The sequence below is a fragment of the Schistocerca cancellata genome, chromosome 2, assembly GCF_023864275.1.
Source record: "Schistocerca cancellata isolate TAMUIC-IGC-003103 chromosome 2, iqSchCanc2.1, whole genome shotgun sequence".
Lineage (NCBI taxonomy): Eukaryota > Metazoa > Arthropoda > Insecta > Orthoptera > Acrididae > Schistocerca > Schistocerca cancellata.
In genome coordinates, this window is record NC_064627.1 from 692,403,675 (window position 1) to 692,420,588 (window position 16,914).

The following is a 16,914-nucleotide window of genomic DNA, read 5'->3' on the forward strand; positions in this document are numbered from 1 at the left end:
GATACATCGATATCACCGTGTGGATCGACTGTGCAGCCATAGATTTAATTTCCATGCATATGTTACACCTCTTTGCCGCCTATCAACCTCTCTAGCACCTTGTGTATCTTTGGTCCTCGGGTTTAAAAGGACAAAGCAAGTGCTGGAGTGTTAGTCACCGCGGCTCACTCTGAAAATGGCTGGACGGTATTCAGCCGAAACATTAGAAGAAGAAGTTGAATTTATGTGGCTGCATGCCCAAAATTTTTGGAATATCCACAATATTCCTCATATTTCATAAATGGTTTCAAATAACAAAATGAGATTTTGGCAAATGGTAGCAGGCAAAGAGAAGAGTGAAACTTCCTGGCAGATTAAAGCTGTGTACCATACCAAGATTTGAACTCGGCATCTTTGTCATCATAGCTTCAATCCTACAAATAGCTCATCTCTTATCTTCCAAACTTCACAGAAACTCTTCTGCAAACCTTGCAGAACTCGCACTCCTGGAAGAAAGGATATTGCAGAGACATGGCTTAGCCACAGCCTGGAGGATGTTTCCAGAAAGAGATACACACTTTGCAATGGATTGTGTGCTGATATGAAACTTTCTGGCAGGTTAAAACTGTGCGCCAGACTTAGACTCAAACTCGGGACCGAGAGGCAAAGGTCCAGAGTTCGAGTCTCAGTCCGGCACACAGTTTTAATCTTCCAGGAAGTTTCATATCAGTGCACACTCCACTGCAGAGTGAAAATCTATTCTGGAAACATTCCCCAGGCTGTGGTAAGCCATGTCACCGCAATATCCTTTCTTCCAGGAGTGCTAGTTCTGCAAGGTTTGCAGAAGAGCTTCTGTGAAGTTTGGAAGGTAGGAGACGAGGTACTGGCAGAACTGAAGCTGTGAGGATGGGTTGTGAGTCGTGCTTGGGTAGCTCAGATGGTAGAACACTTGCCCGCGAAAGGCAAAGGTCCCGAGTTTGAGTCTCAGTCCAGCACACACTTTTAATCTGCCAGGAAGTTTCATATCAGTGCACACTCCGCTGCAGAGTGAAAATCTCATTCTGGAAAGAGGAGAGTATTTAACAATATTGTTATTATGTAAAAGTTCATTATCTACCATGTCATTCCAATAACTACAGATTTTTTTGTTGAAAGAAGTAATTTTTAAGGGCCATCGACAGCTAGCGAAATGAGAAAGGTTATGGGTTTTGGAACAACATAAGTAAGACTTACACGTTTAATTTGTACTGAGAATGTGCTTTTTCATAAGCTACTGACTTTACTATACCTCAGTTCCCCACTTAATAAACCACTGTTTCAGAAATCTCTCACAGTTGTGTGTGCACAACATGTTATTGAGGTGAGACAGTGTAAACTCGGCTGTGTCTTATCAAAAGAAGCAAATTTTGACATTACAGCTAGAGATATGTGTAGGTTTTACTCAAAAATTGCCACTCGTGATACTCCTCCGAAAGTTACAAGTGGTTAACAAGTAAGATGAAAATAAATCACTGCATTTTCGGTGGCATTCTTTTTAGATACTAATGAAAGCAGAGGGGACAGTAGATATTTTTGAATGGTCACCATGCCAGTGTGGTTGTGGAGGGGCCCTACTTAATATTTACAAAGAACGTGAGTGTAGGCTTCAGTTTAGAATGGCATTTCCCCTACAGCCCCCCACCACTGCCGATCTCCCCACGCATCCCCAGTCAGTGTGCACCTAGAGGCCATGGCATTTTATGTGCACTATACTAGGCAGTAGTCGAGGGAGGAGAAGACTCTCTGGGCAATGGTCACCAGGTAAATAGTATTTTCAAGCCGAGTGCTGGACTAAGATACACCACATGCTATTGAGGCTCTTCGTAAACATAATGTATTAATAGTATGGGATGCAGGCAATAGTTTGGTGAACAACCTCAATTATTCAATTGAGGATGACATCCGGCACATCACTGGAAGTAGTCGTGACACTAGTGTGAGGATCATGTCATTCTTTGATTGGTATTGATGAAACAATCTGTGAAATATGTTAATGCAGAGTTTGGAGAGCACTCAGGATGGGGCATTCACACAAGGGTATAATTGAAGTATCATTCCTCACTCAGTAATATCATATGTTGCATGTTTTACATGTGAATGGTTCTGATAAGGGCCTACTTGCACAGCAAATTTCCATCATTATTTGTTCTGACCAAAGAAGTAGGCATGCTATTCTAATGATTTCTAATCTTTTCTCCAAGACTTGTCTTCAGTAAATTCTTACGAAAGACAGAGCTGCTGAATAAATGTAATTGTGCTTGAAACAGCTCTTAGCAAAGTAAAATACTGCAGCTAGAAGAAATCCATGAATCCTACATCAACATAGGCTGTACCAGTTCACCGATTTTGGAATCAACTGAAAATATTGTTTACTTTATTTGTATCAAATACTTGCAGTGAAATAATTCAGTCCATGGTGACCATTGCCTAATGGTCAAGATATGTAGTATCTGTTTCCACCTTTAGTGTTACAAGAACAAAATTTCAGGACGGAAACAGAAAAATAAAATGCTGTTGGGTGCATAAAAAGTTGCAGTGGCATTGAAGTCACCATTATTTTTATTGTGTATAATAAAAGAGATGCATAGCAATAGACAGCCATGTAAAAAGGACAAAAAACTACTAACACATTTCAAAAGTTAAACAATTTTTCATCCTTTGATCACATCTGTCTGTTGCTCAGCACCACTTCTGCATGGTGAGTAGTGATCCAGTACCTCATTAGAAACATTGAACTATATTCCAACAGAGATTTTTCATTGATTCTTAATTAACTTTTAGTTTGTTGTAAGTCTGTTGTAACTCCTTGTCCTTTTCCAGATGGAGGTTTTCACAGTGTGTTAATACAATAAATCTTCTCGGGTTTCTTTGTGTATCAATTCACAGTGCATCCACAGTTTTTTGAGAGGCATCTACCCTGTTTCCAACTTTTGCCAAGTGTTCGTATATCACAGACAGACTCATTATACAGCCACTGGCAGTAACTGATATTTCAATTCTTACAATAGTAGTTCACAACAATTTTGCTGGACAACAGAGGATGGTAGATACAAACTGACAGCCACATAAACACAGGACTGGAGCAGTGATAAATTGTTGTGAAGCAACCATTATAGGAACTGAAATATTAAGTGCTGCTGATGACTATAAAATGAAACACTGTGATAAAAGAGCACTAAGCCAGAAGATGGAATAAGAGTATATATCTTCTGAGAAGTTGAGGACTCACTTCAAATCGATGCGACAAGAAATGTGAGGAAATTATATTCCTTTCCTGTATTTTCCTGTATCTCTAATGATATGCAATATCTATCTATAGCAGCTATCATCATACTCGTAGTATTCTATTTAGATTTTCATAATTTTATTCTGTTTGTTTTTATGTTTGGCTCCATTAATAAACATGATTACATTTTGACATTAAATGCAGCTGACAGCTTAGCAAGTTTTCTGGAAAAAGGATTTCTGGTTTTTCTTTTTAAAATGGGCAAAATTTCTTTTACAAAAATATTGTCATTGCTGAACACAGTTTCTGAAGCATACATTCTAAAGACTCAATGCTCTCCATCATAGAAAGAAATGTCTGTCGTACAACGTTCATACTTACGTTGAGGAATGTCGGTTTCCCTTCCCATTCTGCTCCTGCCAGTGCACTCCTCTCACACCATCCCATTCCGCCCCAAGAAACACTTTTCCAACAATAAATATATACTTCTATTTACTTTGTGGCAATTTTAGCTGAGCATCTTCATGCTGTTTGTAACAGGTAGAGACAGAGAAACCTGCAGAAATTGGCTCTTTTCGCTTACAACGAGCTTACGGAGATGTACGTGGCCGTCGTGAGTTAGAGGCCAACTTCCATGACGAGTATGTGGGACCAGAATGTCAGTACCTTATACGCAATTTACGTCCAAAGGAACCAGTCACCTTGAGAGTATGTTGCCGCGAAGACAGTGAACTTGCACCGTGGAGTGCTTGGTCTGTGTTACATGTTGCTGCCACCTCACTACCACCATTTTGTAAGTTGACTGTGTGAAAAGATGCAAAGAAACATGAACCATAAATGTACTTTTTATGATAGTAATTCTGCACAGCATTATTGACTCATAAATAATGGAATTAGAAGATGAAATTTATCAATTGAATTAAATTATGGAAAATCCAGGATGGGATGTAACAATACGAGAGAAGGAAAGTTCTATTCACCATATAGTGGAGATGCCGAGTCACAATAGGCAGTTTAAAAAGATTCACACAATCATAACTTTCAGCCATTAATGCCTTTGTCAGCAGTAGACACACATACACACTCACACAGGAGCAACTTGCACACACGTCTGCAGTTTCAGAGAGCTTAAACTACACTGTGAGCAGCAGCACCAGTGCATGATGATGCGAGTGGCGACTGGGTGGGGGTAAGGAGGAGGCTGGGGCAGGGATGGGGAGGGATATTTGGTGGGAGTGGCGGACAGTGAAGTGTTGCAGTTTAGACACAGGGCAGGAGAGAAGGTACAGAGGAGGGAGGGGGTAAGTAGCAGAAAGAAGAGAAATAAAAAGAAATTAAAAGACTGGGTGTGGCGATGAAATGACGGCTGTGTAGAGCTGGAGTGGGAGCAGGGAGGGGGCTGGATGGCCGAGGACAATGACTAACAAAGGTTGAGGCCAGGAGGGTTACGGGAATGTAGGATGTATTGTATTGCAGGGAAAGTTCCCACCTGCGCAATTCAGAAAAGCCAGTGTTGGTGGGAAAGATCCATATGGCACAGGCTGTGAAGCAGTCATTGAGATGAAGGGTATCATGTTTGGTAGCGTGTTCAGCTACAGGGTGGTCCACTTGTTTTTATCTTGTAAATCACATGACTGGTTTCACAGGTAGCCCTGCCTTTGATCAGATAGCTGACATTAGTGACCAGACTGGAGTAGGTGGTGGTAGGATGATGTATGGGACAGGTCTTGCATCTAGGTCTATTACAGTGGTAGGAGCCATGAGGTAAGGGATTGGGAGCAGGGGTTGCGTAAGAATGGACGAGTATATTGTGTAGGTTCGGTGGACGGCGGAATACCACGGTAGGAGGGGTGGACACGATAGTGGATAGTGAGTAGGACATTTCTCATTTCAGGGCACGACAAGAGGTAATCAAAATCCTGGCGGACAATGTAATTCAGCTGCTCCAGCCGCGGATGGTACTGAGTTACGGGGGGAATGCTCCTCTGAGGCCGCACTGTGGACTTTGGGAGGTGGTGGGAGACTGGAAAGATAAGGCACGGGAGATTTGTTTTTGTACAAGGATGGGAGGATAATTACGGTCAGTGAGGCCTTCACTGAGACCCTCAGTATAGTTAGAGAGGGACTGCTTGTCACTGCACATGTGACGACCGCGGGTGGCTATGCTGTATGCAAGGGACTTCTTGGTATGAAACGGGTGGCAGCTGTCATAGTGGAGGTATTGCTGGTGGTTAGTAGGTTTGATAAGGACGGAGGTAATGATGTAGCCATCTCTGAGGTGGAGGTCAACATCTAGGAAGGTAGCTTGTTGGGTTGAGTAGGACCAGGTGAATCAAATGGGGGAGAAGTTGTTGAAGTTCTGGAGGAATGTGAAGAAGGTGTCCTTACCTTCAACCCAGATAGCAAAGATGTCTTCAGTGAATCTGAACCAGGTGAGGGGCTTAGGATTCTGCTTTTTTAGGAAGGATTCCTCTTGATGGCCCATGAATAGGTTAGCGTAGGATGGTGCCATGTGGGTGCCCATAGCCGTACTGCAGATTTGTTTGTAGGTAATGCCTTCAAAGGAGAAGTAATTGTGGGTGAGGATATAGTTGGTCATGGAGACTAGGAAGGAGGTTGTTGGTTTGAAATCCATAGGGCGTCTGGAAAGGTAGTGTTTGATAGCAGTAAGGCCATGGGCATTAGGAATGTTAGTGTACAGGGAGGTGGCATCAATAGCGACGAGCAGGGCAACGTGTGGTAAAGGGAAAGGAACTGTGGAGAGCCGGTCGAGGGAAATGGTTGGTATCTTTATATAGGAGGATAGGTTCTGGGTAATAGGTTGAAGGTGTTGCTCTACAAGAGCAGAAATTCTCTCAGTGGGGGCACAGTAACCGGCCACAATGGGGCGTCCTGGGTGGTTGGGTTTAAGGAATCATGTAGAAGGTGGGAGTGCGGGGAGTGTTAGGGGTAAGTAGAGAGGTGGACTCTGGGGAGAGGTTCTGGGATGGACCTAAGGATTTGAGTAGTGACTGGAGATCCTGCTGGATTGGGATCGTTATGGCATGGTTTGTAGGTGGAAGCATCTGACAGCTGACAGAGTCCTTCTGCATCGTAACCTTTGCGGCTCAAAACTACAATGGTGGAGCCTTTGTCTGTAGGTAGGATTATAAGATCGGGATCAGTTTTTGGATGGTGGACTGTGGTTCTTTCTGTGGATGTAAGGCTAGTGTGCATGTTGAGCAATTTGGGGAATGATGCTGAGGCAAGGTTTGCGGATAAGAAGTTCTGGAAAGTTAACAGGGGGTGGTTTGGAGGCAGTGGGGGTGGATCACAGGTGGCTGGAGGAGTGAACTGAGTTAGGCAAGGTTCAATATTGGTCTTTGGTTGAGTCTGATTGGTCGGGTTGGTGGCGAAAAAGTGTTTCCACTGTAGGGACTGGGAGAAGAAGAGAAGATCTTTAACTAGTCCTTTATGGTTGAATTTGGGAGTGGGGCAAAAGGTGAAGCCTTTGGAAAGGTCTGATATTTCTGTGGGACTGAGGCTTCTGGAGGAAGGGTTCATGGCTGTGTTGCGGGTCTGTTTAGGTTTTGAGTTCTGTGTGGTGGTGGGAGGGAGTTTTGGAGGGTGGGGTAAGTGTAGTAGGTCTGCAAGACAGGGTTTGTCAGCTATTAGGGGGCATGGGGGAGGTTGGGAGGTTGTTGTAGAAAGGGTGTGGTACTCCGAGGCGGGAGTAGGAAGTGAGCAGGATGGAGAGCTTTTTGAGGTGACGCTTTGCATGTTGCTCTAGTTCCTGCAGGGCAAGAGTTTCAGTGTGTGTAATGGGTTCCAGGAATTTGGGATTACTTTGCAGGAGAATTTTGCAGATGGAGAGAAGGTACTGCAAGGAGGATTGGGCTTGGTTGATATGGTTTTGTAGGACTATGTAGGTGAGGGCTAAGGATTGGCGGAATCTGAACAGGTGGAGGTTGTTGTGGAAGTAGGGTTGGCAACCAGAGATGGGTAATTTGTTGGTAAGGCCATTAGGGGAGATTTCATGACCCAATCAACAATGCAGGAACAGTATGTGGGACTGGGATCTGGCTAGGGATAAAGAAACTTCTCTGTATTGATGCAGATGGAAGGACCAAGGATTCATGGTGGTGCAAAAATGCGAAAAAATACGTAAGAAAGTAGAATTACGTCCGAAAAATTACGCAAAAATACACCCAAATATGTGTGAAAAGTACGAAATGTATGCACTGGGGGAAAAAAAAAAAGAGATGAAAACTGAGGAAGATGACAATAGTGGAAGGAAAAACTCACTAAAACTAATCATTAATAAATATATGTACATTTCTGTGGGTAACAGGTTTGAGGGCAGATAAGCATAGAGAAGGGGGGTGGCACAGATGTGACTGGATGAGGTGGATTTAGTGGGTGCGAACAGGGGTAGAACGGAGAAAGTGTAGGCATGGGGGTTCATAGTTAGAGATGTAAGATCGTGTGGCACTGGAAAAGTCCAGGAGATAACATGTCTTCCACCTAAACAGACCCGCAACACAGTCATGAACCTTTCCTCCAGAAACCTCAGTCCCGCAGAAATATCAGTCCTTCCAGAATGAGATTTTCACTCTGCAGCGGAGTGTGCGCTGATATGAAACTTCCTGGCAGATTAAAATTGTGTGCCCGACCGAGACTCGAACTTGGGACTTTTGCCTTTCGCGGGCGAGTGCTCTACCATCTGAGCTACCGAAGCATGACTCACACCCGATACTCACAGCTTTACTTCTGCCAGCATCTCGTCTCCTACCTTCCAAACTTTACAGAAGCTCTCCTGCAAACCTTGCAGCACTGGCACTCCTGAAAGAAAGGATACTGCGGAGACATGGCTTAGCCACAGCCTGGGGTATGTTTCCAGAATGAGATTTTCACTCTGCAGCGGAATGTGCACTGATATGAAACTTCCTGGCAGATTAAAACTGTGTGCCCGACCGAAACTCGAACTCGGGACCTTTGCCTTTCGCGGGCAAGTGCTCTACCATCTGAGCTACCGAAGCACGACTCACGCCCGGTACTCACAGCTTTACTTCTGCCAGTATCTCGTCTCCTACCGGGTTCTATCTAAAAACGTATCCTTATCTTATAATCCTACCTGCAGACAAAGGCTCCACCATTGTAGTTTTGAGCCGCAAAGTTTACGAGGCAGAAGGGCTCAGTCAGCTGTCAGATGCTTCCACCTACAAACCATGCCATAGCGATCCCAATCCAGCAGGATCTCCAGTCACTACTCAAATCCTTAGGTCCATCCCAGAACCTCTCCCCAGAGTCCACCTCTCTACTTACCCCTACCACTCCCCGCACCCCCACCTTCTACATGATTCCTAAAGTCCTTAAACCCAACCACCCAGGATGCCTCATTGTGGCCAGTTACTGTGCCCCCACTGAGAGAATCTCTGCTCTTGTAGAGCAACACCTTCAACCTATTACCCAGAACCTATCCTCCTATATAAAAGATACCAACCATTTCCCTCGACCAACTCTCCACAGTTCCTTTCCCTTTACCAGACGCCCTGTGGATTCCAAACCAACAACCTTCTTTCCAGTCACCCGTCACCTCCCAAAGTCCCACAGTCCAGCCACAGAGGAGCATTCCCCTTGTAACTCAGTACCATCCGGGACTGCAGCAACTGAATTACATTGTCCACCAGGATTTCGATTATCTCTCGTCATGCCCTGAAATGAGAAATGTCCTACCCACTATCCTTCCCACCCCCCCTACTGTGGTATTCCGCCGTCCTCCAAACCTACACAATATACTCATCCAGCCTTACGCAACCCCTGCTCCCAATCCCTTACCTCATGGCTCCTACCCCTGTAATAGACCTAGATGCAAGACCTGTCCCAGACATCCTCCTACCATCACCTACTCCAGTCCGCTCACTAACATCACCTATCTGATCAAAGGCAGGGGTACCTGTGAAACAAGTCATGTGATGTACAAGCTAAAAACAAGTGGACCACCCTGTAGCTGAACACGCAGCCAAACATGATACCCCTCATCTCAATGACTGCTTCACAGGGTGTGCCATATAGATCCTTCCCACCAACACCAGCTTTTCTGAATTGCGCACGTGGTAACTTTCCCTGCAATACATCCTGTGTTCCCGTAACCCTCCCGGCCTCAACCTTTGTTAGTCATTGTCCTCACCCATCCAGCCCCCTCCCTGTTCCCACTCCAGCACTACACAGCCATCATTTCAGCACCACACCCAGCCTTTTAATTTCTTTTTATTTTTATTTCTCTTCTTTCTGCTACTTACCCCCTCCGCACTTCTCTCCTGCCCTCCATCTAAACTGCAACACTCCACTGTGCACCACTCCCACCAGCTATCCCTTCCCCTCCCTGCCCCAACCTCCTCCTTACCTCCACCCAGTTGCCACTCCCACCATGCACTGGTGCTGCTGCTCGCAGTGTAGTTTCAGCTCTCTGAGACTGCAGACGTGTGTGCAAGTTTTGTGTGTGTGTGTGTGTGTGTGTGTGTGTGTGTGTGTGTGTGTGTGTGTGTGTGTGTGTGTGGTTGTGTGTGTGTGCGCGTGTGTGGGTGTGTGTATTTGTGTCTACTGCTGACAAAGGCCTTAATGGCCAAAAGCTATGATTGTGTGAATCTTTTTATTGTGCCTATCGTGACAGCATCTCCGCTATATGGTGAGTAGCAACTTTCCTTCTCTCATATTGTTATCAATTGAATTATTTGTTATGCCATGTATCTTATCTGTAAAGTGAGGTAGCAATGGAAATTTCTCTTGGTAAAGAATCTTGAGAGAAACTGGTGCATTCTCTAAATCTGAAATAGCATTTTTAGAGAAGGTGAATAATGGTGCACTATTTTAAGACATATATTGGTCACCAACTAGTATTAGTTTCAGTAAATCTCTCTAGTATCATGGCAGTTATGTTGGTACAAATGACCACATTTCTTATTATCTATCAGGGCACATTTGAAAAATCTGCTTTGATGACTTTATGTGTCGGTTAATGTAACTAAGCTGTTTATTTAAAAAGAGAATGACATAAACCAATCATAGTCTAGTGCAGGGCTTCCCAATCTGTGGTCTGCGGACCCCTTAGGGGACCGCCGACTCTTTCTAGGGGGTCCGCGGCCACCTTTCACCAAATCATGTAAAAATAATGAGTAAAATTATTGAATAAAAATGTGAAAATCAAATTCATCACTATTTTTTTTCGTGTGAAGAACATGTGTACTTCAGGTCGTATCGCTAAGCAGCCTTTTCGGTTCCTAAGTGAGAACGTATACACAGTTTAGTGCCGGAGAATGCGGCTTCTCTGATCGACTGTTTAGCAACAGTACGGGGGTTGTTTGTGCGCTGGCTCACGGCGCTAGATGCGCTGAAACCTTTTACGCATGCGCGGAGCGAGCTTCGTCGACCAATCACATCTCTCGCTGGCACATATGCGGCCTCGGGCTTCATTAAATGTTAAACTTGACTTGTCAGTGCACTACCTGTTTCATAAGTCGATTTTTGACCAGTTTATTACTTCTAACACGGATCGGTGCCTGAAGTCAGGATCATTGAAGAAGGCTGCAGTTTCTCCATCGCCTTCACAACAAGGGAAGTTTCCAGTTGAAGTGAATGAGGAGGGAGGACAACCAAAGGAAGACTTTACAGACATTTGAACAGTTTTCTTTGGATTTCACAAAAAAAAACCCACACACGACTGTTACGAAATATGCATGCTCCTTACATAACAGTAGCCAAACAGTCAAAGTGAACAGACCATAAGCGGCAGCTTGTCAACAATGAACAGTTTGGACGTGATGTTGATTGCTCTTGGAGGAAGAAAGCTCCATCGTGTGAAATTTCAATTACCAAGTAATTTTAATCAGGCTATAGTGTGTTGAACAAAGAGAGTAAATCCACTAGTAAGTGTCTGTATACAGTGGGAATTCAAATTGGATCGTTAATTTCAAATTGTTTTCATTCATCTCTAAACCAAAGACTATTGATACATCGGGGGGGGGGGGGGGGGGGGGTCATTGGGAACATGGCACCTGCATTAAGAAGCTTTCAATTCCCATGGGTTTCACTCTGAAATTTGAAGTTACTGTGCTGTTAACTGACTAGGGATCCGCCATGGATTTTCGACTGAAGAAAGGGTCCGCCTGCTGAAAAGATCAGGAAGCCCTGCTCTAATGAAGTGCAGAAGGGAAAAATGTGATCCAGAAGATACTCAGTATCCTCCATTCTCCAGACTGTGATTGCGAGACACATGGTATCATATTCAGATCTATACTCAAGATTATTAATGTAGAAGCATGTAACAGGTACATTAATATATATGAGTATAGATCTAAAGATGATCAGAATTGTTGATTTATAAATATTTTTTGTGATCACTGACTGGAGAATAAAGAATAATCCCAGTTTAGATTATCTTAAGAAACAAGCTAGATTATTGAAACTTCCTTAAAACTGTTTGCTGGACTAGAGTTTTAACACAGGACTCTTGCCTTTCATTGGCAAGTGTTCTACTGACAGAGCTATCCAAACATGGCACATCACCCACCCTCACAGTTCGACTTTCGCCATTACCTCAGTTTCTATCTTCTAAACATCACTGAAGTTCACCTGCTCACATATCTTGTGAAACATGTGGAAACACTGTGTGTGCACGTTCGTTGTGAATTCTGCTGTCATAAATAAATACAAAAATAAGAGATCTGAATGTTTTGTGTTGTTATAAATAGAATAGGAGTGTAATTACATTAGCAAAAGTATTATTGTCATGTGAAGTAAGGTAAAAATGGTGTAAAAAGTGTGGCTTTCTTATTGTGCCTACAGTCATAAATCTAGGTCTGGTCTTATGTTTGAGAATCAAATGGACAGAATAACATAAATTTCTTTTTAATTTGTTTCACTGTATCTAGTGTTGAAACCAATCAGCCATCTGTGATAAGATATGTGTGGATGGTGGCACAGAGTAGTTCAACAGGGAGTGTTTTCCGAAAATTGTAGGTTGTGGTTTCATTAGGGCAATTGCAGTGGAAAAGAGAATGGGGTGATCAGTGGGGCTTTTCATGGGATTGTAGGTTACACCAGAAGGATCATAAAATTGGTGAATAGGAGGTGAAGATTTGTGGCAGCTGTAATGGAAAAAAGTGAAACGTTGCTGGAAAAAGGTGGCAAGAACTGGGTGAACGCAGATTAATTTTGTTAGCAAATCAAAATTCAACTAAGCAATAGATTTAGCTTGCTACTAGAATTAAAGAGGGGGAGAGCCTCATACTGATGTAGAGAAATGTATGGTGCAACAGAACAGTCCTAAGAAACGTAGAGATAAGTCAGTTGAAAATTGAGACAGGAAAGCAAGAGTTCTGCTATTAGGAAGGGGGAGGGGTGTAAGCCAGCTGATCCAACAGAAATTAGGTACTGAGTATCAAGTCACAAGTTTTGTGAAACCAAGTGCTAGCCGTAGCCTGGTAACAGAAAACCTAGTGCAAATGTGCAAGGATTTTAACAAAGAAGATCAGGTGTTAATAGTAGGGAGAGCTAGAAGCAGCCTGGCTAAAAATGAAAAATATAGTATTATGTGTGACCTGGGAAAATGAGAGTAACTACTGAACACACAAATGTAGTTTTGAGCAGGTTGTGTGGTGCCGTAATCAGCTCTGGGTTATCTCTGCTGTAAACCAAGTAAATATGGAGCTGAAAGTGTTCTTCTGATTAATGCAAAATATCGTATTGGTTCTGTTCCATTAGTTGCTATAGGAAGATGGGGATATACTTCTCATGGCTTATACCTGAATAGGAGAGATAAGTACAAGTTATCAGAGCTACTAGCATAAAACATAAAGCACACAGAAGCAAAACCTGTTGGTTGTTGGGGTCAAGTGAGACACCAGCATTAAGTCGGATTCACAATTCAGATATACAGCACTAAAGGAAATAAAATTGACACAGGCTATCAGTTCATCCTACAGTAATAGAGTGAAAATTGAGATCAGTTTGGTTCATTGGGATGTTAGGTTGGTTGCATTTTCATGTGGATCCAGTATGGATAAAGGAGCAGTTGTCACATTCATAAAAGGGAATATTAATACAAAAATGTAGAAATGGTAAATTTCCTGTAGATCAAGCTATAGAAGCATGTGCTTCTAAGTTACTATTGTGAAATATATTTGCAGTTGTAACTTTTTGCAGGTCACCACCAAGTAATTGGGAAATTTTCATGAAAAATTCTGATGAATTTTACTGGGCTCTCTGTGAAACAGAAGAAAGGGATTATTAATCTGTGGTGGTTTTAAAGTAATTTTATTGAAAGAATCGATAGGAAAATTGATCTGGAGGTGCTTTTATAGTTTAGTATCAGTCACAAATTACTCTACCGGAATCTCTCAAGATAGTAGTATCCTTATAAATAATATGTTCATTCAACAACCAGAATTTACAGAAAAACATGCCAATCTGGTAATAAATGGATTGTCAGGTCATGATGCACAATTAGTCATATTATATAACTTGCTTCATGTACAGTTCAGAAACCTGTAAGAAAACAGTGATGCTGTTTAATGACCAAGTTGTTAAAGAATTAGAACATGTTGACTGGGGTGAGGCTAATGCGATCTCTAAATTCAGCATATTTCTTAATGAGTTCCTGTCCATTTGTGAAAGCAGTTTTCTAAGAAGATAATTAAGTGTAATAATGGCAAGTCGTTAGAGAAACTTTGGATAACTGCAGTTATCAGAATGAAAAAAGAATATGTACAAAGTAGCCAGAAAAAGTAATGACTCTGAAGTGCTTTATTACAAACAGTAGCATAATGTATTAAGATCATCATCATCATCATCAACAACAACAACAAAACTTGAAAATGGTAAACTTTTGTCTGAAATTGACAGATTAGATAGCAAAATAAAACCAATATGTAATATTGTTAAAAAGAGAGACAGGGAAAGAAGCCTTGGAAGACGACATTATTTCTGCTTGAGAATGGGAACATTGTAAAAGATAATTCATGTTAGCAAAAACAAAAGTGAAACAGTACACTGAAGAAGCACTACAGAGAACATTTAGTGAATAAAAAATTAATCTCACATCACCATCTGAATTAAGGAAGGTGATCATGATTGTAAAAAGTAAAAGTTCATATGCGGTGGATAACATCTACAAGACACTAAAAAGTCGTGGCCCTAGAATATGTGATATTCTTAGTCATTTTTTTTGTAATGCTTCATTAACTCAATGTGTTTCCCCAGAAATAATGAAATATGCCATTTTAGATGCCTCTCTAAAACGGGTGACCAACAGATGTCAATAACTGCTGCCCAGTGTTACTCCTTACATCATTTTCTAAAAATTTTGAGAAGGTAGAGTACTTCAGGGGTGTCACCAAACTGTGTAGTAATGGAATAATTAGTCAGTCACAGTTTGGATTTCAAATGGACCATACTATTTATATATCTACTGAGCACTAATAAAATCTTTAAATGATAAAATATAACCAGTTGGGATCTTTTGTGATTTACTAACACCATTAGACTGTGTTAGTCACAATATTCTGTTAGAGAAGTTAATTTTTTATGAAATTCCTATTTCAGCAAATGTCTGGTTTAGTTGTTATTTGAGAAACAGAACATACAGTTTGAATAATGCAAAGGGAAACACTACATCATCTGCATGGTGAGGAACTGCAGTAGCAGTCTCTCAGGGTTTGATCATTAAGCCACTATAGGTGTTCCTGTATGTCAGTGATCTGCCATTTTATTTGAATCAAGAGGCAGAATTAGTCCAGTTTGCAGATGATACAAGCATTGCTATAAAGCTGAGTGAAAAAGCATCAACAGACAAAGTAGTAAATGATGTTTTGTGGAAGTTACCGAATGGTTTTGTGCAAATAGGGTAGCTTTAAACTTCAAAAAAACACAGTTCATTCAGCTTTATTCTGTCAAAACAATCCCACCTCATATTAACCTAATATACCAAAATGTAGTGGCAAACAGGGTAAAAAATTGTAAGTTCTGTGGTGTGCATATTGATGAACTGGAAAAACTACATAGTAGACATTGTAAAATGTTTAGGTGCAGCTACTTTTGCCACAAGAATAATTGGAAAATTTGGGAATATAGAAGTCAGTGAGTTACCATATTTTCGTTTATGGGTGTCTTACTGGATAATGTTCTGTGGTTAGACCTTGCTTAGGCAAAAAATATTCATTACAGAAAAGAAATTAGATTTGCGTGTGGCATTCACAGACATACATCTTGCAGAGCTTTCACTAAGCAGCCGTAAATACTAACTACAGCCTCATAGTCCCTTTATTCACTTATAGAATTTACTATCAACAATTCGTGTAACTTCAGGAATAACGGAGATATTCAGAAGCTCAACACTAGAAGAAAAATAAGGATCTGTATTATCCTTTAATAAATCAAATTTGGCACAAAATGGTGTGAAATATGCATATATAAAACTGTTTGACCATCTACCCATATAAATAAAATGTCTGACTAATAGCAGAAGTGTTTTCAGATGTAGCTTAAAGGTGTTTCTCCTTAACATCTCCTATCCTTAGGGGAACTCTTGAATAAAGATAATCAGTCATTTAAATAAAAACTGTAAATGGCCAGCAGAACTAAATAACAAGGAGTTTGGGAAGAAAGGGTATTGAGGGAACATGGCGTAGTCACAGCATGGGAGAGTGTTTACAGAAGAAATTTTCGCTCTGAAACTTGTTGACAGATTAAAATTATGTGCTGAATCAGGACTCAGACCTCAGACATTGCCTTTTGCAGGCAAGTGCTCAACCGAGTTATCCAAGCATGACTCAGAACCCACCTCTTTAACTCTACTTTGCCAATAACCGATGTCCTCAATTTGCAGGCAAGTGCTCGCTTACACTTGACTGCAACGCGCAGTAATCCCAAGTTTGAATCACAGTCTGACACCCAGTTTTAACCTGTCAGGAAGTTTCAAATCAGTGCACACCCAACTGCAGACTGAAAATTCATTCCAGAATTTAATGTATTGTTATTATTGAACAAAGTTATGAGTTCCTCATTTGTTGAATTATGTTTTATCTTCCCTTTATTTTGTGCTATTTACATGCAGAATGTGGCAGCCAAGACTGGCCATCCAGAATATATCCAGAATGAGTAAACATATTAGTATTCGGTTTTTGTTAAGCTTTAGCAGACTATGTGGTGATTTTTCTGACATAGCCAAATTATTTTTGACATTTATAGCTGTAAAATTGTGACAGCAGACTCAAACAAAATAGTGTGTGTGATGGAATTTCATCAAATAGTAACAGGGTAACAGTGCCACAAATCACTGTCCCACCGACAGTAGAACAGCTAAACAAACACGACTCAGGTATGGTTTGTGAGTTTACTCGCACATTTGAGGATCATAAGCCTACATTCTGCTATTGTAGCCATCAGACAACTCGCTAATTAAGCTGTTTAGACTTACACAATGTACACAATAGAAAAAAGTCAATATTGCTTTAATTTATGGCGAATGTCTTCAAACTCTTAGAACCCCCCAGGGGGCTCACCACTCTTTGGCGGGTTCGTGCTTGGCTACCATGAGGCCCCAGCCTTTGCAGCATTTTTCCCTTCTGTGCTGCATGTCTACCTCTAGCTATTCTTTTTCTCCTCCCTTGGGGAACATGTCTATGGAATTCTTG

General features: G+C 41.7%; 1 protein-coding gene across 2 annotated transcripts in view; it reads left to right on the top strand.

The window, feature by feature from the left end:
- LOC126162454 (cytokine receptor-like factor 3) overlaps positions 1-16,914 on the top strand; it is a 124,329-nt gene that overhangs the window by 45,533 nt on the left and 61,882 nt on the right. For both annotated transcript variants that reach the window (XM_049918976.1, XM_049918977.1), the window contains exon 4: positions 3,785-4,037. In XM_049918976.1, coding sequence (XP_049774933.1) covers positions 3,785-4,037 — 253 coding nt within the window. The remainder of the gene's footprint in view (positions 1-3,784; positions 4,038-16,914) is intronic.